The following is a 25,046-nucleotide window of genomic DNA, read 5'->3' on the forward strand; positions in this document are numbered from 1 at the left end:
GGTAGAGGGAAGATCCTGGTACACCCCCCACAGAGGACGACTTTGGATAGCAGCCACAGGCAAAAGACCTTCCCCTCAAGAAGTGTCAGAACTCCAGGCTACGTATCGTCTTCTTCGTGGGAAAGGTAATAGTCCCGGTCTGGCACAGTAGCCTAGGATCCCATATGGGCACCAGTTCATATTCTGGCTGCTTCACTTCCCATCCAGCTCCCTGCTTGTGGCCTAGGAAAGCAGTAGAGGATGACCTAAAGCCTTGGGACCCTGTACCCACAATGGGGGCTCCTGGCTTCAGATTGGCTCCAGCCATTGCAGCTACTTGGGGTGTGAACCAATGGATGGAAGATCTTTTTCTGTCTCTCCTTCTCTCTGTAAATCTGACTTTCCAATAAAAATAAATAAAATCTTAAAAAGATAGAAAAAAAAAAGAAGGTAACAGGCTTATAGTCTCCTTCCCATCTTACTTTGTGGAGAGAAGTTATCAATAATCATGTTTCACTTTCTTTTTCTTGTGGCTTTTTATTGCTTAGAAGAGACTTTAAAAAATTTTTTTTTAAACAAGATTTATTTATTTTAAAAGAGTTACAAAAAGAGAGTGAGGTGCCTGGCCCTGTGACTCAGTAGCCAAATCCTCACCTTGCAAGTGTATGGATCCTATATGGGTACCGGTTTATGTCCTGGCTGCTCCACTTCCCATCCAGCTCCCTGCCTATGGACTGGGAAAGCAGCAGAGGACGGCCCAAAGCCTTTGGACTCTGCACCAAGGTGAGAGACCCGGAAGGAGCTTCTAGCTCCTAGCTTCAGATTGTCTCAACTCCAGTTGTTACGGCTTAGGGAGTGAACCAGAGGATGGAAGTTCTGTCTGTTCTTCTCTCTGTAAATCTGCCTTTCCAATATAAGTAAGTAAGTAAAGAAAGAAAGAAAAGGAAAGAGGAAGAGAGACAGAGAATCTTTTTTTTAAAAGATTTATTTTTATTATTTTTATTGGAAAGGCGGATATACAGAGAGGAAGATCTTCCGTCCGATGATTCACTCCCCAAGTGAGCGCGATGGCCGATACTATGCCAATCCGAAGCCAGGAGCCTCTTCCGGGTCTCCCACACGGGTGCAGGTTCCCAAAGTATTGGGCCGTCCTCGACTACTTTCCCGTGCCACAGGCAGGGAGCTGGAAGGGAGGCAGGGCTGCTGGGATAGAACCGGCGCCCATATGGGATCCCGGGTGTGCAAGGTGAGGACCTTAACCACTGCGCCACCGCGCCGGGCCCAAGAGACAGAGAATCTTGCATGCACTGGTTCACTGTTCAGATGGCTACAATGCCAGGGCTGGGCCGACCAACCCAGGAGCCAGGAGCATCATCCAGGTCTCCATATACTTAGCAGGGGTCCAAACAGTTGAGGCATCTTCCACAGCTTCTCTAGGTGCATTAACAGAGAGCTGGGACAGAAATGGAGCAGCCAGGACACAAACTGCCAGGCATCCATATGGAATGTCGGTGTCATACGTGTTGACCTTACCCACTATGCCACAACATCATCCCCTGAAACGAAGTTCTAAAGCTTGTATTTGTTTTTTAGTGTCAAAATAATAGACAGTTTATCCAAACATTGGAAATAGAAATGTCAGTATCTAACATCAAAAATCTAGTATCAATATTACTTGAGAAAATCTTCTCTGTTTTAACATGAAGGTTAAATGACTGCTTAAACTCTGGAGTATTTGGATTGGGAAGTACAACCACAGATAATAATTTTAAAAATATATATTTTATTTACAGAGGTAGACAGGGAGAGGCATAGAGAGAGAGAGAGAGAGAAAGAGAAAGAGACAGAGAGAGATTCCATCCTCTGGGTCACTCCCCAAATAGCCATAATTGCCAGGGCTGGGCCTGTTTAAAGCCACAAGCCAAGAGATTTCTTCTGGGTCTCCCACGTGGATCAGGGCTGAAGTACTTGGCCCATCCTCCCCTGCTTTCCCAGGAGCATTACGGAGCTAGATCAAAAGCAGAGCAGTGACCCAACGCAGTGGCCTAGCAGCTAAAGTCCTTGCCTTGAACGCACCAGGATCCCATATGGGTGCCAATTCCAATCCCAGCAGCCCTGCTTCCCATCCAGCTCCCTGCCTGTCCTGGGAAAGCAGATGAGGATGGCCCAAAGCCTTGGGACCCTGCACCCTTGTGGTAGACCCAGAGGAAGCTCCTGGCTCCTGGCTTCGGATCGGCTCAGCTCTGGCCGTTGTGGTCAGTTGGGGAGTGAATCATCGGATGGAAGATGTTTCTCTCTCTCTCTCCTACTTTGAATATATGACTTTGCAATAACAATAAAATAAATCTTAAAAAAAAAAAAAAAGAAAAAAGCAGAGCAGCTGGAACTCAAACCTGCACTCATATCGGATACAGGTGCTGCAGGTTTGGCTTTACCCATGTTGCCCTCATCTTGAAGATTCTTTTTATTATGAGTTACTATGGGATTTGGGCAGATCAAAGTTTACTGCCTGAAGCCAAGTATTTTGGGAGTTACTTCAAGCACTGTGAATTTGAATCCCTCTGACCCTTGAGAATCCTGCTTCTTTTATTTTATCCAGCTCACAGAGTAGATTTGAAAGTAGAATGAAAGCATAATTACAGAATCAACTTTCAACATATCTAAGAAACCAAGTATTAAGGCTCTAAAGTATATGCTTCTTAAAAGGCACATTTCTCATTTGGCTTATTTTAGGTTTGTGTTCTGATATTCATTCTTAAGGTTTTTAATCACATTTTTATAGTTTGTCCCTTGTTACCTGTAGCTGCCTTTTTTGATTTCCAGTATTCATCATCAGGAAATTCCAATCTGATCCAGTTGGAATTTGTTTAGAATCAACTTGGGGGTCCTTGAAATTTGCTGGAGTAAGGGGATAGTTTGCTTAAGTAAAAATTCCCTAGCTTAGCATGTGGATAATGGACCAAGCCAGCTGCTCATTAGATTTTTTTTTCCTAAATACAAATATTTGTATCAGATAAACACCTCATTGTTTTCCTCATGCTTACAAATAAATAATGAAAAGAGATACTTGTTTAGAATTGAAACGTATTTCTTAGTTTTAGGGTCACAAAGAAGGAAATGATCCAATCCCTTTGTTATTTTCTTGATTTAGATGTGGAGTTTCCAAATGACTATCCGTCAGGATGTCTTCTGGGCTGTGTGGACTTGACTGACTGCTTATCCCAGAAGGATTTCAAGGAGCAGGTAAGAACACCTGTACTGCTTTTGAATAAGTACATGTTTGTTTTCCCACCATGACTGTTTTATAAAACTTTTAATACAGAAGATCCTAAAGCTAATGTAGTGGTTGAAATTGAATTTACATTTATGAGGAGAGTCTTTTTCTTTTTAAAAATATATTTACTTATTTTCATTGGAAAGGCAGAAGTACAGAGATCGGACAGAAAAATCTTCCACCCACTGGTTCACTCCCCAGGTGGGGTCAATGACCAAAGCTGAAATAATTTGAAGCCAGGAGCTTCTTTTGGGTCTGCCATGTGGGTTCAGGGTCCCAAGGCTCTGGGCCTTGCTACTTTCCCAGGCCATAGGCAGGGAGCTGTATGGAAAGTGGAGCATCCAGTACATGAACCAGTACCCATACAGGATGCTGGGCTTGCAAGGTGGAGGATTAGCCAGTCAAGCCATTGCATTAGCCCTGAGGGGGGTCTTTTAAGAAGGAAATACTGAGGGCCCGGCACGGTGGCGCAGTGGTTAAGGTCCTCGCCTTGCACGCCCGGGATCCCATATGGGCGCCGGTTCTATCCCAGCAGCCCTGCTTCCCTTCCAGCTCCCTGCCTGTGGCCCGGGAAAGCAGTCGAGGACGGCCCAAAAGCTTTGGGACTCTGCACCCACGTGGGAGACCCGGAAGAGTCTCCTGGCTTCGGATCGGCATAGCATCGGCCGTTGCGCTCACTTGGGGAATGAATCATCGGACGGAAGATCTTCCTCTCTGTCTCTCCTCTCTGTATATCCGCCTTTCCAATAAAAAAAAATAATAAAAATAAATCTTTTTTTTTTAAAAAAAGAAGGAAATACTGAGTGTTGAAATAATTGTAGCACAGGTCAGCTTTGTAGCATGGAGGAAAGTGGACTGCCTGCGACACCAGCATCCCATATGGGCGCTGTTTCAGGTCTGGGCTGCTCTACCTCCAGTTCAGCTCCCTGATAAATACACTGAGGAAAACAGCTAAGATGATAAAAAGTCCCTGGGCCTCTATACCAGCTGGGAGACCCAGATAAAGCTCCTGGCTTTAGCTGGGGCGATCACTCTCTCTCTGTCCCTCTGTTTCTCTCTCTCTCTAACTGTGCTTTTCTAATTAAATACATAAAATCTCCTTCATAAAAATGTTTGGGACATGGGGCTGGTTTGAGTCCCAGCTACTCCACTTCTGTTCTAGCTTTCTGCTTATGGTCTGGAAAAACAGTGGAGAATGGCTCAAGTCCTTGGACCCTTTGCGTACATGTGGGAGACCTGGATGAGTCTCCTGGCCCTTGGGTTAACAGCTCTGGCCACTTTTGGCCATTGGACAGTGTACAAGTATATGGAAAATCTCTTTCTGTCTCTTCTCTTTGTGAAAAAAAAGAAAATAGATTTAAAAACAAACAAAAAAACACCAGGATTAACACAGAAGGAGAAAATCTTAGAGATAACCTTGGCTTCCAGTGTGTGGGGAAGTGGTACATCTATGTTTCTGCTTAAAAAGCTCTTGGAGCAATCCAGCTAACACAGGATCTTTACTTCTTACACAAGGTTTTTGTGCTTTTACTGAAGAAACCTTTGGTAATCCTTTGAAGTGGGGTAACCTGGATTAAGACCAGCATCCATATGGGATCCTGGCACGTGCAAGGTGAAGACTTTAGCCACTAGGCTACCGTGCCAGGCCCCATTTTTTTTTTTTTTTAATTTATCTACTTGAAAGTCAAAGTTACAGAGTGAAAAGGAGAAACAGTGAGAGACAGAGAGAGATCTTTTATCCATTGGTTCATTCTTGAAATGGTTGCAATGGTCAGAACTGGGCTTATTGGAAGTTGGGGGCCAGGAACTTCTTTCATATCTTTCATGTGGATGTAGGGCCCAAGGCCCTGGGCCGTCCTCTGCTGCTTTCCTGGGTCATAAGCAGGGAGCAGGATTGGAAGTGGAGCAGCCAGGACTCAAACTGGTCCCCATGTGGGATGCCAGCACCATGCTGGGGAGCCTCCTGTCTGCTCCTCTCCCCACGTCAGATTGTTTTGATTAGGTAATGGGATTTACAGGTTATGTTACTTTTTATTCTGAACATTTGGTGTAGGCTATTGAACTCATTAAAAGTAAGTATGTCTGTGGCCTGGTGCAGTGGTCTAGCGGCTAAAGTCCTCGCCTTGCACACATTGGGATCTCATAGGGGCACCAGTTCGTATCCCAGCAGCCCTGCTTCCCATCCAGCTCCCTGCCTGTGGCCTGGGAAAGCAGTCGAGGACGGCCCAAAGGCTTGGGACCCTGCACGCGTGTGGGAGACCTGGAAGAGGCTCCTAGCTCCTGTCTTTGGATTGGCTCAGCTCTGGCCATTGTGGCCACTTGGAGAGTGAAACATTGAATGGAAGATCTTCCTCTCTGTCTCTCCTCCTCTTTGTATACCTGTCTTTCAAATAAAAAAAATGAAAATCTAAGAAAAGTACATTTAAACTCTGATTTCCTTGACTGTGCCAGATTTAAGATGTGTGTGTAAATATACAAATAAATCAATGTATTCATTTTTTTACTTTTTGTTTTATGATTGTTATTTTGCTATACAGTTACATAGGCTCTTTCTTTTTTTTTTTTAAGAGATATTTATTTTTATCACAAAGTCAGATATATAGAGAGGAGGAGAGACAGAGAGGAGGATCTTCCATCCAATTCACTTCCTAGGGCACAAGTAGGGGAGCTGGATGGGAAGAGGGGCTTCCACGATTAGAACTGACACCCATATGGTATCCAGGCACTTTCAAGGTGAGAACTTCAGCCACTAGGCTACCACACTGGATCCATAGTTATGTAGGCTCTTAACCCTTCCCCAACCCCCCTTCTCACATATTTCCCCCCTATATGGTTATTCAGTAGCATCATTTTCTTTAAGAAGGTTCTTGATTTTCATTTCTTCAGTGATACATCAGTCATTCAGTAGCATGTTATTTAATTTCGTGGCATTGTAAATTTCTATTTTTCTTCCTGGTTTTGTTTTGTATCTTTTTATTTAAGGGGATGTATGTAAGTGTGTAATGGAGTCTATCATAGCCAAATGTGAGGATACAGTGCAGAATGCATTTCTGCTTCCATATCTGAAATAGATTCCCAATGAAAACTGTTAGCTATATCTTGACAGTAGGATGCTGGACTCTCCCATTGTTTATGTATGCTTTTTTATTTTGAACACTAAAAAAATTGAATTGACACAACTAAAGTTGTTGCAGACAGTAGAGGGCGCTATAAGACTGACGCTATTTGAGTATTTCTGAATTGTGGTCTTTGTTTCCTGTTCTTTGAAATTACTTTGGCCAATTAAATTTGTGCCACTAAGCTTAAGAAAATGTGGGTCAGCTGAATTTTTGTGATGAATTCATTTTTTCATACATCTTTGCTTTTTATTACTGTTACTAATGTCTGCTTTTTAATGTATATTTATCTGAAAGGCAATTCACTTCTCCAGTGCTGGTGGCGGTACTGGCGAGGGCTAGCCAGGAGCTCAGAACTCAATCTAGGTCTCCCAAGTGGGTGGCAGGGACCCAAGCATTCTGACTTTTACCACTGCCTCCCGGGATGTGCATCAGCAGAAGTATGGAAGCAGAACCAAAGCTCCAACCCAGACATTACACACTTGCCTCTTAACTACTATACCAAATACCCACCCCAATCCTTTTTTTTTTCCATTATTCCTATCCAGTTCATTTTTTCTTTGCCCTTGTTTTTTAATCATATGCTTTTTAAGAAGATATATTTGTTTTTATTTGAATGGCAGAGTGGCATAGGAGAATGGGAGGAGCAATCTTCCATCTGCTTGTTTACTCCCCAGATGGCCACAGATAGCCCTAACTGGGCCTGTTGGAAGGCAGGAGCCAAGAGCCTCCTCCATATCTCCCCCTGGGGTCAGGCTCCTGAGTACTTGGGCCATCCTTACAGGGAGCCAGATCAGAAATGGAACAGCTGGGACTCAACCCAGTGCCCTGTGGAATGCCAGAACTACACGCCACGGCTTTACATATTATGTCACAGTTCTATCCTTTTTCTCGGAGATTTTAGCTAACAGTTGTTATTTTTGTAGATTTCTGTCTTTTCTTTTGAATTGCCACTTCAGCTTTCCTTGATTACTGCATGTGTGTGATGTAACACATGCATATTGCTGCGAATTTCGACTGCTACTCTTTTGTTCTGCTCTTAGTACATGATTCAAATGTGGGCAAAACATACACATGCTGGTCCTTTTCCCCTAAACATTTGTGCCTATACTATCCTTCTATGGGCTCTTTGTTCATATTTTTCAATGTCTTTTCTTTTCTCTTTCAATCTTGAAGCAATAATTATGAAAATGCCTTATATTGCTTTAGGCTTTTTTGGATAGTCAAGTCCCTCACAGCATAGTAGAACATAGCATTGTTTTCTTCTTGGAATGTTTGCATTCTCATGGAGAATGTAGGATCATTGAGCAGTGTGTATGGTGTTTTTTGACAAAGGACCTTGCTTTACTTTCTCGTTGATTGATCAAGCAAGCCACCACCTGATGCAAACCCAAATGATTTCAGTCTCTAGACAGCCAGTTTCTCTCGGCAACAAATGTGTATAGAGAGAGGCAGGAAAGCAGGGTTGCAGAAACAGAAATCCAATGAACAAAACCAATCCTTTTTGGCTTTCTGAGGCTACTTCTCTTTCAGGTCAGCAGGCTGTTCCTCCTTGAGTTTCTTGCTGTCTTACGTCTCGGGAAGTGCCAGACTCTTCCCATATGTTGCCAGCTGGAGGTCCTGGCAGCTCTCCTTATCAACTTCCCTCCTATATGACATTTAAATACATCAACTGGTTATACTGCTGCTTGGGATGCCTGCATCCTGTATCAAAGTACCAGTTCAAGTCCTGACTGTCCTACTTCTGATCTAGCTTCCTGCTACTACAACATGCTGGGAAAGTGTCAGATTATGTCCCCAGGTACTTGTATTCTTTCCACCTGCATGGGGTATTTGGATGGGGTTTCAGGCTCCTGGCTGTGATAGAATAGACTTGGCTGTTTGCAGACATTTGAGGAGTGAATCAGGGAATGGAAGGTCTCTTTCTCTGAAGTTGCAGGGCAGCTTAACACCTTGCACCACAGTGCCACTGCCTGGTCAGGATTTTGTTTTGGCCAGAGTATGAGTAAAGTCAGATTGGAAAATAGCCCTATTTTGATTTTATTTATTCATTGGAGTATTATCATTATTAAAGGTCTTAGTGTTGCTACATGACTACTTCTTGGAACATGTCTAGACCACAATTGGAAATTTGCCTATAGCTGGAATTCCAGCATGTCGGAAATGTTGTCATCTAGGTCTGTTATACCAGCCACATTCTTTGTTTCTGAAGAAATAATTTTATACATAATAGCCATGGACTAACATCTCCCATACTATCAAATGCTATGTATATTCCCTGAAACTTGCATTTGGGAAGAGTCTTTGGGTTAAAGAAATGTTTGCTTATTATAGAACGTCTCAGGATCATTAAAATGGCTGTTGTTCATTATGATTCTCTGATGTGAATATAACATGTAGAACTTTTTTGTAAAGACTTATTTATTTATTTGAAAGAATTACACAGAGAGAGGGAAAAACAGAAATATTTCATTTGGTAGTTCAATCCCAAAAGACTATAAAGATCAGGGCTGGGCCAGGCTAAAATCAGGAGCCAGAAGCTTTTTTCAGGTCTTCCGCATGGGTGCCACGGTCCTTAGCACTTGAGCCATCTTCTGCTGCTTTTCCCAAGCAGGAATTTGGATGAGAAGTGCAGCTGCCAGTATATGAGCCCTTGCCCATATGGGATGCTGACATTGCAAGTGGTGGCTTTACTAGTTACACTGCATTCCTGGCCCTCTCCCAAAGCTTTTTTTTCAGTTTTTTTTTCTTTTATTATTATTATTATTATTAATTACATTGTATTATATGACATAGTTTCATAGGCTCTGGGATTCCCCCAACCCTTTCCCCTTCCCTCCCCCCATGGTGGATTCCTCCACCTTGTTGCAGTATTACAAATCAGGTCCCAAAGCTTTTTGAATTTGAGTTCTCACCCCCATTCCCACCCCTACATTTTGCCAGTTCACATACTGCAGAACTGATATCATGGGTTGTTTGCATTAGTCAAGATATGTTTGGTTTTCCTATATCCTCATAGGTCAGCTCACTGAGAGCAAAACATCCAGGTTCCTAACCCTTTGTCTTCCTTCAGCATTTTCATTCGTGCTTCTTTACTGCCTGACTGACACATTGTGTTTGGAAACCTGTGTAGATCTGATTTTTTTAAAGATTTATTTATTTTTATTGGACAGTCAGATATATGGAGAGGAGAAAAAACAGAGAGAAAGATCTTCCATCTTTAGCCACTAGGCAAAAGTGCTGGGCCCAGATCTGATCATTTTTATTTCAGCTCAGGCTAACTTCCTTTGTGATTTTGGATCATGTTTTTCCTCTCCAGTCTATTCCTTTTTCTTTTCCAATAGAATCTCAGTAGCTTGCTTCAGAACTGACCGTTTTGACTTCTCTTTTAAGTTAATTAATTAATTATACTTATTTGAAAGGCAGAGAGATACATTTCCATCCACTGGTTTATTCCCCAAATGCCCTCAGCAGCTAGGGCTAGACAGGCTGGACTCGGGAGCCTAGAACTCGTTTTGAGCCCTAAATGTGAATGGCAAAAACCCAGCTTCTTAAAGTATCACCTGCTGCTTTTTAGGGTGCACATTAGCACAAAGTTGGGATCGCAGCTACAGTCAGGACTTGAACACAGGCACTCTGATTTGAGATGTGTGCCTTGCATGTGATACATATAATTTTTTTTTTTAAGATTTAGTTATTTATTTGAAAGCTAGAGTTACAGAGGAAGAGAGATTCTATCACTGTTTCCAGGCAGTGACCTAATATACTTGTCTACAATGCTGGTTCCTCCAATGTTTTGTTTATTGTTTGTTTGTTTTTAGGTTTATTTATTTGAAAAGCAGAATCAGTGAGGGAGAGGAAAGGGAGAGAGAGAACTTGTATCTGCTGGTTCACTCCCAGAATGGACACAATGTCCAAGTCTGTGCCCCACTGAAACCAGCAGCCAGGAACTCCACCTGACCTCCACATTAGTGACAAGGGCCAACTACTTGAGCCACCTCCTGCTGCTTTCCCAGACCCATTAAAGAAAGCAAATGGAGATCTTTTTCTCTGTTATTCTCTCTGGAACTCTTTCAAGTGAAAATTAAATACATCTTTTTTTTTTTTTTTTTTAAAGTGTAAATTGCAGCTCAGCTAGAGAGAGTACATGGGGAGTCAGTGCTGTAATATGGTAAGTTAAGACCTCCATCTGCAGTGCTAGCATCCCATATAGCTGCTGGTTCTAGTCCCAGCTACTGCACTTCAGATCCAGTTCCCTGCTACTGTGCCTGGGAAAGTAGTGGAAGGCCCAAAGGGAGACCCAGCTGACATTTCAGGCTCCTTGGTTATGCTCTGGCCCAGTTCCATCTATCGTAGTCATCCGGGAAATGAACCAGTGGATAGAAAATCCATCTCTTTCTTTCTCTTTCCCACCTCACTTTCCCCTCACCCTCTCTCTGCAGCTTTGCATTTCAAATAAACTCCTCCTCCCCTTCTTCTTCCTCTTCTTCTTTTTCTGTGAAGAGTATCATGAGGGGGGTGAAGAATGTGGGTAAACTCTTTATACTACATCTGGTTTACTGTTATTGTGCTAGTACAACAGACAGGTTACAGAGTGTAGGTTCTACCATCAAACAAGCATCTAAACGTGGTCAGGGTTTCCTTAGGAAGATGCATTGCTGCCTGTCAAGGCTCCTGGCACCCAGCTTCAGCTGGAGGAGGATGGGATGGCCTACCCATCTTTCATGCCTCGTAAGTTTCATAGCTCTCTAACATAACAGGTAATTAGCTACTAAACAGCCATTTTCTTTCCTCTCCAGAGAGAAATTGTTCCCTGGTCATGTAGAAAACATTTTTTCCCATTTTTAGACAACCAAAAAAAAAAAGAAAGAAAGAAAGTTTAGTAGTTTTTGGCAACCACTATTGATCAGAGCCAACCGGGCATTTTCAACATCTCTGCTTGCCTCCACTTAGCTCTTAATGATCTTGGTACTGAAGTAATCAATAACTCCCAAAGCATGTCACTCTTTACAGATGAACTATCAGTCTTACACCTGTCTCCAGGGGACTAACAGCTAAAGCCAACCATAAAGAAGGAACTCATTGATAAAGAACATATATTTGCAATAGATTTTCTCAGTTTGAACTTCAGAGAACCAGATAGGACGTGAAATCTGGCTCTGAAATCTAGTTAGTTCAAAACTGACTCCAAGAAGATTGAAGTGATAATACTCAGAAAGAGAGAAGGAAATGAGTCTGATTAAAAAAAAAGAAAAAAAAAATGAGCCACAAGCACAACAGATCCACAGGAGGCTTGCCTGCAAGAAACTGTGTTCTCTGATAAATAGTTCTCGTTTACATTTCCTTCCAAGAAAGCCAGGGTATTCACAGAATGACCAGCTCCTCAGTTCCTACTCTGCAAAAGAGAAGTTTTCTCACGGCAGGGTAACATATGAGTCATGATATCTTGACCAGATGACTGCTGTATATATCTGGCTGAAGTTGAATGCAGATCATGTCAAGTGGTTGGCCCCAAGTGGAATGGCTAAACTCTGACATACCTATATCCAATACAAGTCAGGAGCCCTGTATCAAAGACAGGGATTTGCAACTCCATGCTACATAGAGAATCCATATACACGCCAAATGAAAAGAATAAGGAGTGAGGCATAAACAAGCGGATGGGTCTTCGTGGAAGATACTACCTAGCACTGGTCTCCTGGTCCCATCTTACTGCTGATAGTCTCCATCTGCCTTCAGGGTAAATATAACAGAAAAGATAATATCCCTTGGATTAAAATAACACATATACAGCCTGGCACGGTAACCTAGTGGCTACAGTGTGCACCTCAGGATCCCATATGGGTGCTGGTTCATGTCTCAGCTGCTCCACTTCCCATCCAGCTCCCTGCATGTGGCCTGGGAAAGCAGTGGAGGAAAGCCCAAAGCCTTGGGACCCTGCACCCGCATGGGAGACCTAGAACAAGCTCCTGGCTCCTGGCTTTGGACTGGCTCAGCTCCAGCTGTCACAGCCACTTGGGGAGTGAATCAGCAGACACAATATCTTTCTGTTTCTCTTTCTCTCTAAATCTGACTTTCCAATTAAAAAAAATCTTAAAAAAATAATAACATATGTACACCCTGTCACATAGTTACTCCTTAAACTTAATATTCATGATTGCAAACAATTCTAAAGACAGACTTTTGTAACCAAAAAACTGGTCCTTCCCTTAACTAGAATTCTCAAAATGCATCCCCTATCTCAAAAGTGCAGGGAATTTAAGAACTGCTCAGGGTTAGGCTAGCTGTTAGTGACATACCATTTTCCTCTTTGCTGGATCCCATAGGAACACCTTGAAGTCTGTGAATTGGCAGGTTTTCACAGTAAATAAAGTAGGCTTTTCTTTTTTTTAATTTCTTATATTTTAAGAGAATTTATGGATTTTGCATTTTCAAGGCCAATGCTTGATTTGACTGTGACTATTATTTCTTCATTTTCTAATTTCCCATCTCCCAGACTCATAGACAATTCATTGGTAATAGAAGCCAATGGTTTTCACATATGAATTGTGATGGCTACCCAGGGCACTGGAAGCCAGGGGCTGGGCCTGCTCCAGACCCAGCAAAAATGTCTCCCAGGTTTCAGCCACAGGAGGGGCCACAGGAGCCAGTTTTGTCACCAGTCTGACGGTCTGATGGGATTCCAGCCGACCAATGACACACCTGAACGGACATTCCTTACCTAATTAGGGCATAGACAGCCCCTAGGCCAGCCCATGCTTCTAGAGGAGTATAATACTCCTCAATACCTTTTCGCTTCTTCCTTCCCTCTGCTCTGCGTGAAGGGGGCCCAGGAGCCGATTTTCCAATAAAGCTTTTGTTACAACCATGGACAACTTGCTGATATTATTCCACTAGCAGGCGGCTGACAGTCATCATCTAACAAATTGATGTTTGACATCTTCTTGAAGATCTATGTTGCTTGAACACTCTTACAGAAGGAACAAGTAATATGCTCTTCCCTTCTGGAAAACTGCAGTTCTGTTACTGATGTCAGTGACTGGCTATAGACATCCAGCAGAATTGTTTCATCATAATTCCTTGAAGATAGCATATGGGATGTTATAAAAACTGAAGATCAGATGAACGAAAGGGTCAGTAAACGAGCAGGAGAGGAAAAGACTCAGAAGAAATAGAATAATCAATGACCTCAGAGATTGCAGACAAATCAGATTTTCTGTTGAAGGCAGGGATATAAATAGCAGAAACACAACACAGACAAAAAGAAGCAAAAGCCACCAACTCAACTTTTTGTTTGAAAATTTGTAGGTCTAGAGGAGTGTTCACAACCACAGCTGCTAATGGTTATGGATTTGGCAATCAAAATGTCTTTGTTGAAAAAAAAAAAGTTTTAACTGCCTTACTATTGAGGTTACAAACCACAGCCTTGATGCATTGTTGCAGTCAACATCCTCCCTGCTGTTTCTGAGAGCATACATCTGCTCCTGGCAGATAAAACGCTGGCAAATGGCATGGGCTCCTTCCAGGGGAATATGAGAGAGGCTTGAATGAGATAGCTCTCCATCCACTTTCCCCCTCGGTTGAGCCCACACAGCCTTTTCTCTATCATGCCTACCCTGTCCCAGTTGATCCCCTGCCATTACTCAGGAGGGCTAAGGGCCTGTTGGGATTTTTTAAATTTGCCACACTGGCCACACTAATCTTAAAAGAAAAAGGGAAGACAAGTTCTTAGGGGAAAAGCATTTCAAGTACATATTTTTTTTTTTTTAAAAAAAACTACTTACAATGTAGTACATCTGATTTAAAAACAACTGGGGTGAATGTTTGGCCCAGCAGTTAAGACATCATTTGGGATGCCTGCATCCCACATCTGAGTGTCTTGGATTTCATTTCTGGCTCTGCTCCTAATTCTAGCTTTCTGCAGTGTGCAGTCTGGGAGACAGCAGGTGATGGCTCAAGTGCTTGGGTTCCTGCCACCCATGTGGAAGACCCAGATTTAGTTCAGCCTGGCCCTGCCCTTGTTGTTGCAGGCATTCGGGGGATAAATCAATGGATGGGAGACTTCTCTGTGCCTATATTTCTCTGACTTTCAATACTACTACTACTACTACTACTACTAATAATAATAATAAACAAAACCTTCCCTTTTGTTGCTCAAGAGAATTAAATGATCCCAGAATGCCCCCAAGTAGTGAGGACTTGTGTATTTTAGGTCAAGAGTGGGAATGTGTGGGAATTTGGCCTCGTAATTAAGACACTGCACAGGGCACCAGAATTGTGCTTTAGTGAGTTAAACCTCAGCCTGTGATGCTAGTGAAGCCAGTATTTCATATTAGAGTGCCAGTCACTTGCTGAATGGCTGTAATAGTTGAAGAAGCCAGGAACTTCTTCAGGTTCTCCCACATGGGTACAGGGGCCCAAGGACTTGGGCCATCCTCAGCTGTTTTCCCAGGCCATAAGCAGGTAGCTGGATGGGAAGTGGAACAGCTGGGACACAAACTGGTACTCATATGGGATGCTGGTGTCATGTGCAGTTGATTAGCCTGTACAACTGTGCTGGCTCCCAATTTAGTAAGAAAAAAGCATAGCAGTGGCCCAGTGTGGTGGCCTAGTGGCTAAAGTCCTCACCTTGAACGTGCCGGGATCCTATATGGGTGCTGCTTCTAATTGCAGCAATCTCACTTCCCATGCAGCTCCCTGCTTGTGGGTTGGGAAAGCAGAGGAGGGCAGCCCAAAGCCTTGGGACCCTGCACCTGTGTGGGAGACCCGGAAGAGCTCCTGGTTCCTGGCTTTAGATTGGCTCAGCGCCGGTCATTGTGGTCACTTGGGGAGTGAATCATCAGACGGAAGATGTTCCTCTCTGTCTCTCCTCCTCTCTACATATATCTGACTTTGCAATAAAAATAATTAAAACATATTAAAAAAATTAATAAAGAAGTGCAGCAGCCAGAACTTGAACTGGCACTCATATGTGGCTTAACTGCCGAGTCACAAAGGCAATTCCTCATTTCCAGCATTTTATCCCTCAAGCTGAATGTAAAATTTGTGTCTTGGCAAGCATCTAACATAGCCTTGCATTTATGAAAAATCATTCTAGGGGCTAGTGCTATGGTATTCTAGACTGGGCTTCTGTCTATGGCTCTGGCATTCTATATGGGCCCTGGTTCAAATCCTGGCTGCTCCACTTCTGATCCAGTCCCCTGCTTATGACCTAGGAAATTGGCAGAGGATGTCTCAAATCCTTGAGCCCCTGCACCCATGTGGGGAGACCTGAAGGAAACTCCTGACTGCTGGCTTCGTATCAGCTCAGTTCTAGCTGTGGCCATGTGGGGTGTGAACTAGCAGATGGAATAGCTCTCTCTCGTTCTGTCTCTTTTTAAAACACAATTTTAAAAAAAAGCTTAACTAAAAGCACTCTATCATGTATTTGCACAGTATGTGAGTGTTAAGTGCTGGGGAAAAGCAGAAAAGGACAAATGAAATTCTGCAGTAGGCTTCTTGGATTTATCATGCCTCACAACAAAGATAAAAGCCAACCTGCCTAACTCACTTCCAGATCCAAGTGCTGTGTGAGTATTCCCTTTCCCAGAACTACTACTATACTTGATTGGGATTACAAGAAACAGAGGGAAAGAGCATACCACAAGGGCTGAAGTTTAGGCTTACGTTCTGGGGAAATGTATTGTCTTTCATCATTAAATTCAACGAGGCAGCGTCTCTGTACCACCAAAAAAATAAAGTAAAATAAAAAGCAAGAATTCCTGTGATTGGGGCTTGGACACTAAGGACTACATCACACATTTACTAGAGAAGGGCTTACAAGAAAGGTACGTTTGATCAGAGAGGCAAAAGGCCCTAAGTTTCAAAGGCAGGTGCTGTGGTTCAGTGGGTTAAGGAGCCACTTTGGATACCTGTGTTCCCTATGGCAGCACTGATTTGAATCCCAGCTACTCTTCTGATCCAGCCTTCTCCTGTTTGCCTGGGAAGGCAATGAATGATGGCAAGTACTTGAGTTCCTTTCACCCACATGGAACACTCAGATGGAGGTCTGGTGCTTGACTTCAGCCTTGCCCGCCCTGATTTGGGGTTAGCTTTTGATTAGTGATTAAGAAACCACTTGAAATACCTGCCTTTCATGTTGAGGAACCAGAATTTGAGAGCTGCTAGTGCTTTTTCAAACCAACTCCCTGCCTATGTGTACCCAGGGCGATAGCACATGATGTCCCTATCATCTATGTGAGAGACACAAATTACATTTTAGGTTCCTGATATTGGCCTTACCCAATCCTGACTATTACCAGCATTTAGGGAGTAAACCAGGGGCTGGAAGACCTGTATCTGTCTGTTTCTTTTGATGTCTTTTCTGTTTTTCAAGTAGATAGAAAATGAACAAGAAAAAAGAAATTTTTAAGTTGACAAACGCTTAAAATTTCAAGTCCTAGTGCAATAACAAGGTTGTTTTAGTTGCTCGAAGGAAAGCTTTATTGACTGGGTGATAAGGGAAATAGACTGGATCTGGTACGGCCCCAGCTATTGTATTTGTAGAGTGAACCTGGCAATGCAGGTCTTTCTAGCTGTTAATGTGGAAGTCAGAAGTGACCGTTACAAGAATAATTTTGGTGAAGTGATGGAGTGAAAGCCTGTCTGTAGTGAATTTAAGGGAAAAGAGAGAGAGAGAGGAATAAAGGCAAGGAATAGAGATAATCTTTGATGAATTTTGTTGTAAAGATGCTCTAAGATTAGGGTTGTAGCTGAGCAGGATTTGGGTCTTTTTGATTTTAAGACTTATTTACTTTTATTACAAAGTCAGATATACAGAGAAGAGGAGAGACAGAGAGGAAGGTCTTCTGTCCGATGATTCACTCTCCAAGTGACTGCAACATCTGGTGCTGTGCCGATCCAAAGCCAGCCAGGAACTTCCTCCAGGTCTCCCACATGGGTGCAGGATTCCAAGGCTTTGGGCCATTCTCGTCTGCTTTCCCAGGCCACAAACAGGGAGCTGGATGGGAAGTGGAGCTGCCGGGATTAGAACTGGTGCCCATATGGGATCCCAGAAGTGTTCAAGGCGAGGATTTTTGCCACTAGGCCACAGAACTAGGCCCAGGACTTGGGTCTTGAAGAGGAGTTCAGTTTCATGGCACATGTTACAATGTGTATGTGTGTATGTGAATGGTATTGATCCGGTAGAGAGGAAAGAATTATTGATGTGGAAGAAAGAGGAGAGATTGGCTGAAATGTCTTGCAAGTTTGAAAAAGCAGAGCTGTGGAGTCCTAGTAGTATTGTCCTTTGCCTTGACACTCTGTAAGCCCTAGAGAAACAAAATTCTAAGAGCAGCTGTTCTTGCCATTACTTTGACCTTAGGTTTAAAGACCTGGATGGGAGCCTTTGGTCTTCTTCAAGCTAGAGCTCTTCAACACAGTTCCTATGTAGGGCTGACTTCCTTCTAATATTCAGCCAAAAACAGCTGGGCTCTGCTTGTTAGAGTGCTGAAGATCCCTGTGGCTGTGAAAGAAAAGAGTTTTTCTCCTACACTTGTTCTTTTTTACCCACTGTGAACATTTTAGCTTGCCTGTGAATATGATTGTGGCTAATATGTGACATAGAGTTTTTATTTTGTCAAAGTACACGCCGTACCTGTCCCACACCAAAAGCCATGCTGTATGGATAGGACCCTTTCACTGACAGCATCATTTAGTACAGAGTGGTTAGTAAAGAAATGTGGCTGTTTGTGCTTCTACTAGTTACAGAGAAATTGTCTTCCATTTTTCCTCTGAAATTTCCATTCCTACTTTAGAGCCTACTTTTAATCTTGACAAGGCACATCTTAGCAGATGAATAAAAATGGAAAAGAATTTTGTACTTTGGATGGTAGTTACTAGGAGAAAGCCTCCTGTGGTAATGAAGTTTGACCCAGAGGTCTCTGGATCACAATTGTCAGACATGCCCAATACAAGACATCCCAAGATAAGAAATAATGAAACTCTGCATCAGTCAGGGCTCCTAGAGAGCATGCTCTGCCAACCTCTGAGTGTTCCTGCAGCTGGGTTTGCACAGCCAGTTTAGACTTCCTTTAGGTTTGTGTCTGTTTTTGTAGAAGAAATAAACGTGTTTGGTATTCATGCAAATTTGCTTTGGACTAAGCAATGCTGTGGAGGCCTCTAAATAATTTGCAGAATGGCTCCACCAGTTAGTTACCTTTTCACCCTGAGTAGGCCTGGAATGTCTCCAACCCAACAGCTTTTGCGTGTTCATACCTTTCCGAATGAATCATCTTCCTTCCCTTCAGTGAAAGAAGGGCTCTGTGTACTGTTTCTGGCAAAGCTTCCACAAATGTTTTATCTTTCTCAAGTCTTCCAGTGCTTCCCCTGGACTGAATCTGTGGGCTGTGTAATGTTCCTGTAGGAGACCCCAGAACTCAGTCACTGTTGAAAGAATGCAGCTCTGATTCTTATGGAAGGATGTCACTGCTCCCATTTTTTTTTTTAAGATTTATTTATTTTTATTTCAAAGTCAGATATACACAGAGGAGGAGAGACAGAGAGGAAGATCTTCTGTCTGTTGATTCACACCCCAAGTGACCGCAACGGCCAGTGCTACATCGATCTGAAGCCAGGAGCCAGGAACTAGGAACCTCTTTGATGTCTCCCACATGGGTGCAGGGTCCCAAGGCTTTGGGGCATCCTCAACTGCTTTCCCTGGCCACAAGCAGGGAGCTGGATGGGAAACTGGGCTGCCAGGATTAGAACCAGCACCCGCATGGGATCCTGGCATGTACAAGGCAAGGACTTTAGCCACTACCCTATTGCGCCAGGCCCAGTGCTCCCATCTTAATGCAGATATTTCCCCTATAGAAGTTAGGGAGGGGGCCCGGCACGGTGGCGCAGTGGTTAAGGTCCTTGCCTTGCACACCCGGGATCCCATATGGGCACCGGTTCTAATCCCGGCAGCCCCGCTTCCCTTCCAGCTCCCTGCCTGTGGCCTGGGAAAGCAGTCAAGGACGGCCCAAAGCTTTGGGACCCTGCATCCGCATGGGAGACCTGGAAGAGGCTCCTGGCTTCGGATTGGCATAGCATCAGCTGTTGTGCTCACTTGGGGAGTGAATCATCGGACGGAAGATCTTCCTCTCTGTCTCTCCTCTCTGTATATCCGCCTTTCCAATAAAAATAAAATAAATTAAAAAAAAAAAAGAAGTTAGGGAAGGTAGGCATTAGACCAAATATTGGACACAGGCTTGCAGAGTGATGGGGTGTAATCTTGTTGAACATAATCTTCTGTACTTGTGAAATGGAGAGTACAGGTATCTGAATGTTGAGGTGGGATCTGGGACATCCTTTGATCTCTCTGAAATTCAAAAGTTTGTCTTAACTAGCTTGAGCTTTCTATTTTTATTTTTCAGTTTCCAGACATGAGTCAAGAATCTGATTCTCCATTTGTTTTCATCTGCAAAAATCCCCAGGAAATGGTTGTGAAGTTTCCTATTAAAGGCAATCCAAAAATCTGTAAGTAAGGGTCTTTGATTGTCTTAACTTCTTTTTTTTTCTTTTTGTCTCATCTCATTTGTCTAATTTCTAAAAAACCTACTAGAAGCCAGCATTGTGGCACAGCTGATTAAGGTGCTATCTGTGACATCTCATTCTATATGGGCCTGTTTGAGTCACCACTGTTCTAATTCAGCCCCCTGCTAATGTGCCTCGAAAAAGCAGCAGCTGATGACCCGAGTGCTTGGGCCCCTGCCACCCAGGTTTGACACCAGTTGAAGTTCTAAGCATCTGACTAAAGCCTTGCCCAGCCTTGGCTGTCCTGGTCATTTGGGAATTGAACCAGTGAATGAAACATCTTTTTCTCTCTGTTTTTTCCTCTCTGAAGCTCTTTCAAATAAATAATCTTTTAAAAAGCTATTTTTTTTCATTCTATTCTATGGCATCCCTAATGTTGAGGGATTAGTAATTTATTCATAACTTTTGTAAAAAGAATTTATATATTTGAAAGGAAAAGTTACAAAGAAAGAGTGAGATTGTGTTTTTTTTTAAATTTCAGACAACTAATCAATGACATTTGATTGAGGAGTTTAAGCCGTTTACATTCAGGGCTAATGTTAAATGGGTGGTAAAAAAAAAGTCCTGTCATTTTCGCAATAGGTTGTTGATTGGTTTAGTCTTCTATTATTTTACTGGGATGTTCTTCACATTTGCCTTTGGTTTTGGTGGGTGCTATTCCTCTTCTCTGTCAAGAGAATGTCTTTAAGTGTCATTTGTAGGGCACGTTTAGAAGAGACAAAAACCATCTATTTGTTGCCTGCAGGAGACATATCTCATCAACAGAGATCAGCAGAAACTGTATCTCATGGATTTTGATTTTTTTTTTAGTTTCATCTCTTCAAAACCCTTTCTTATTAAATTTTTCACTGATTCATAGATCATATACTAGCATAATTTTCTTCAAGAAGATTCTTGATTTTTTTTTTTATTTCTTCAATGACACATTAGTCATTCAGTAGCATGTTATTTAATTTCTTGGTGTTTTTAATTTCTTTTTTCTTCCTTTTGTTGATTTTGTTTTATGGCTTTTCATTTAAGGAGATGTACAATAACTGTGTAATGCAGACCATCACATCCAGTAGCATGTTATTTAACTTTATGGCATTGTAAATTTCTATTTTTCTTCCTGTTGTTGATTTCATATTGTGGCTTTTCATTTAAGGAGATGCATACTAGCTGTGTAATGGAGACTGTCTTATTCAGATGTGAGGATACAGTGCAGTATGCATCTCTACTTCCAGATCTAAGATGGACTCCTAATGAAACTGTTAACTATATCTGGACAATGAGATGCTGGACTCTGCCATTGTCCATGCCCACAATGATGGACATATGACTGTTCATGAAGAACTATACTATAGTAATAATATGGGGGAATTCAATGAGGGGAGGGGAACAGACTTGGGGAGTTAATATGGGAAATTCCAAGGCCTATGGATTATATAAGATGATAATACTAGTAATAATAATTTTAAGAAGAAGTAAAATTTAAAAAGAGCAAAAAAGAAGAAAGAACCATTTTTTTTTCTGATCTTTCATGTTGTAGTTCACTCTCCAGATGGCTACAATGGCAAGAGTAAGGTCAGGCACAAGCTAGGAGCTGGAACTCCTTCCAAATCACTCACGTGGATGGCAAGATCACAAGTATCTTGGGCCATTTTTTTTAAAGATTTGTTTATTTGTGGGTTGGTCTTAATGCTTCACTTGCAAGCATCAGGGTCTCATGGGTACCAGTTTGTACCCTAGTTATTCTACTTGCCATCCAACTTCATGTTTATGGTCTGGGAAAGCAGTGGAGGATGGCCCAAGTCTTTGGGACCCTGCACCTGTGTGGGAAACCTGGATGCTGTTCCTGTCTTTTGGCTTTGGATTGGCTTAGCCATTGTGGCCATTTGTAAAGTGAACCAGCAGATGTAAAACCTTTCCCTCTGTCTCTCCTTTTCTCTCTCTGTAAATCTATCTTTTTAATGAAAATAAATCTTTTTTTTATTATTATTATTTTTTATTGGAAAGGTGGATATACAGAGAGGAGAGACAGAGAGGAAGATCTTCCGTCCAATGATTCACTCCCCAAGTGAGCGCAATGGCTGATACTATGCCGATCCGAAGCCAGGAGCCTCTTCCGGGTCTCCCACGCAGGTGCAGGGTCCCAAAGCTTTGGGCTGTCCTCGACTGCTTTCCCGGGCCACAGGCAGGGAGCTGGAAGGGAAGCGGGGCTGCCGGGATTAGAACCGGTGCCCATATGGGATCCCGGGCGTGCAAGGCGAGGACCTTAACCACTGCGCCACCGTGCCGGGCCCCAATAAATCATTTTTTTAAAAGATGTATTTGTTTGAAAAGGCAGGCTTCCAGAGAGAAGAGAGAAATACTCTATCTGCTGGTTCACTCCCCAAAGAGCCACAGTGGGCAGAGCTGGGCTGTTCTGAAGTCAGAGCTTCTTATGGGTCTCTAACATGGGTGCCAGAACTCAAGGATTTTGCCATCTTCTGTTGCTTTCCCAGGCCATGAGCAGGAAACTAGATTGGAAGTAGAGCAGCCAGGATATGAACCAACATTTCCATATAGGATGTCGCCACCATCACAAAGGATTAGCCTGATATACCACTGCACTGGCCCCTTGGACCCTCTTTTGTTGCTTTCCCAGGCACATTAGCAAGGAGCAGGATCAGAAATAGAATTGCTGAGTTTCAAACCAGTATTCATATGCTGATATCACAGACAGAAACTTAACCCACTGCCCCAGTACAATGCCCCACATATCACTGACTTTAATGTTGTGTTAGCTCAGTTGTAGTCTTTCCAAGGTGTGTCTTGATCCACAATAACTGGCATGCTAGTGAATCACTCTAAAGGTCATTGTAGGACCCCATGACGTTAAAATGCTGTTTGTCAGCCAAGAGATGTATTCTGTTCCACAATACTGTTCGTTAAAGGAAGGAGTCAGCTGGAACCGGGTTAACATTCTCATTTAGCCTTTGTTCTTAAGTATTCAATCCAAGAATATGACTTGACATTTTAAGTGTTTAGTTTCTGTTTTGAAGGCACTGCTTTCCAAATCTTCCATTATCATTTGTTCCTTGAGTGCTGGCCTAGCCTTCTTGCTTTTCTTCTTTTTGAAACCTCTTAATGTTTTCTTTATCTTTATCCTAGGTGTTTGTGATTATAGTATATTCACTTTTCAGGAAATGTTTTGTTGACTTGACTCTACTCTTTTCCTTCCAACTCTTCTTCAACTCCCAACTTCTCTTCCTCAGTTTAGTGGCTTCTTCTATTATGCTGTATCCTCCCTGCCTAGCCTCATTTGAAAAGCACCATCAGCACTCCCATCTGCTTGTGTCAGGCTAGCCTTTGTGCTCTGTGTGGCTGCTTTTCCATTGTGTGAACTGAATGATTTTAGGGCATGCATTGTACACATCTCTACCTCACACCACTACCGGGGACCAATTAGCTGTTTTATAAGTCTGCTCTCTGAAGAAAATCAATCAAACCTTAGTAAAAATTAAAACTAGCGTCGCTTCTCGGTCTTTTGGCTAAGATCAAGTGTAAAGTTAAAACAATCTAGGAAGCTGTTAAGACATAGGTTACTGGGCTCTTGCTCTCAGCTGACACTGATGCTTTTTAAACATTTAAAAAGATTTAGTTAGTTATTTGAAAGAGTTACAGAGAGGGAGAGAGAGAGAGAGATCTTTTGTACACTGGTTCATTCCCCAAATGGCCACAAAGGCCGGATCCACTGCTTTCCCAGGCATATCAACAAGGAGCTGGAGCTGGAGCAGATGAAGCACAGCTGAAACTCAACTGTGCCCATAGGGATGCTAATTACAGCTGGCAGTTTAACCTGTGATGCCACAATGCTAGCCCCAATATAGATACTGTGGGTCACCTGACTATACTATAACAGTGCTTTCCATCACAAAAATAAAAACCTTGACTGTAAATTATACTACAAAATCCAGACATATGATTGATGACACATATGTTCCTGAGATTTCTACAAATAAGAAAACCTGAACACAGTTGCCCTTCACTTACACATATTGTGTCCTTCAGACTACTCCAGTTGATGGACTGGTGGTCCTGGAAATTCTTTTTCTTTACTATCTACTGTCTATGTACTGTTAGGATGTGGTGTTTGTTCCCTCCTCCGCCTTTCTTACCTTACACTGAGTACTGACAGCCATCTTGGTGGCAGGAGAAAAAGTAGTCTGTCTGTTTTCACACACCCACTATTACTTGATCTTCAGTCCCAGTTCTCGTTTCTTAGCTTCTTCCTCTGTCTTGATTTTTCAATCTTTAAAAAAAAAAAAAAGATTTATTTATTTTTATTGCTAAGTCAGATACACAGAGAGGAGGAGAGACCAATAGCAAGATCTTCTGTCCAATGTTTCACTTCTCAAGAGGCTGTAATGGCAGGAACCGAGCCAATCCGAAGCCAGGAGACAGGATCTTGTGCTGGGTCTCCCGCATCGTGCAGGGTCCCATGACCTTGGGCCATCCTCGACTGCATTCCCAGGCCATAAGCAAGGAGCTGGATGGGAACTGGGGCTGCCAGAACATGAACCAGCATCCATATGGGATTTTGGCGTATGCAAGGCAAGGTCTTTAGCCACCAGGCTACCACGCTGAGCCCAGATTTTTATTTTTTTAAAGATTTATTTATTGGGCCCAGTGTGGTGGCATAGCAGCTAAACCTGCCTTGCATGCACCAGGATCCTATATGGGCACCGGTTCTAATCCCGGCTGCTCCACTTCACATCCAACTCCAAGCTTGTGGCCTGGGAAAGCAGTTGAGGATGGTCCAAAGCCTTGGGACCCTGCACCTGCGTGGGAGACCTGGAGGAAGTTCCTGGCTCCTGGCTTCGAATCGGTGCAGCTCCAGCCGTTACAGTCACTTGGAGAGTGACTCATTCGATGGAAGATCTTTTTCTCTGTCTCTTCTCCTCTCTGTGTATCTGACTTTGCAATAAAAATGAATAAATCTTTCAAGAAGAAGTTTTTTTTTTTTTTAAAAAAGGATTTATTTATTTATTTATTGGATAGGCAGATTTACTGACAGAAGGAAACAGAAAGATCTTCCATCCATTAGCTTACTCTCCAAGTGACTACAATGGCCAGAGCTGAGCCAGTCTGAAGCCAGG

General features: G+C 42.8%; 1 protein-coding gene across 1 annotated transcript in view; it reads left to right on the forward strand.

The window, feature by feature from the left end:
- TRIP4 (thyroid hormone receptor interactor 4) overlaps positions 1-25,046 on the forward strand; it is a 70,841-nt gene that overhangs the window by 39,064 nt on the left and 6,731 nt on the right. Inside the window, exons 10-12 of the mRNA XM_040968979.1 lie at positions 1-125; positions 3,131-3,222; positions 19,767-19,869. Coding sequence (XP_040824913.1) covers positions 1-125; positions 3,131-3,222; positions 19,767-19,869 — 320 coding nt within the window. The remainder of the gene's footprint in view (positions 126-3,130; positions 3,223-19,766; positions 19,870-25,046) is intronic.

Source organism: Ochotona curzoniae, unplaced genomic scaffold (genome assembly GCF_017591425.1).
Source record: "Ochotona curzoniae isolate NIBS_2020 unplaced genomic scaffold, NIBS_Ocur_1.0 scaffold_4701, whole genome shotgun sequence".
NCBI lineage: Eukaryota > Metazoa > Chordata > Mammalia > Lagomorpha > Ochotonidae > Ochotona > Ochotona curzoniae.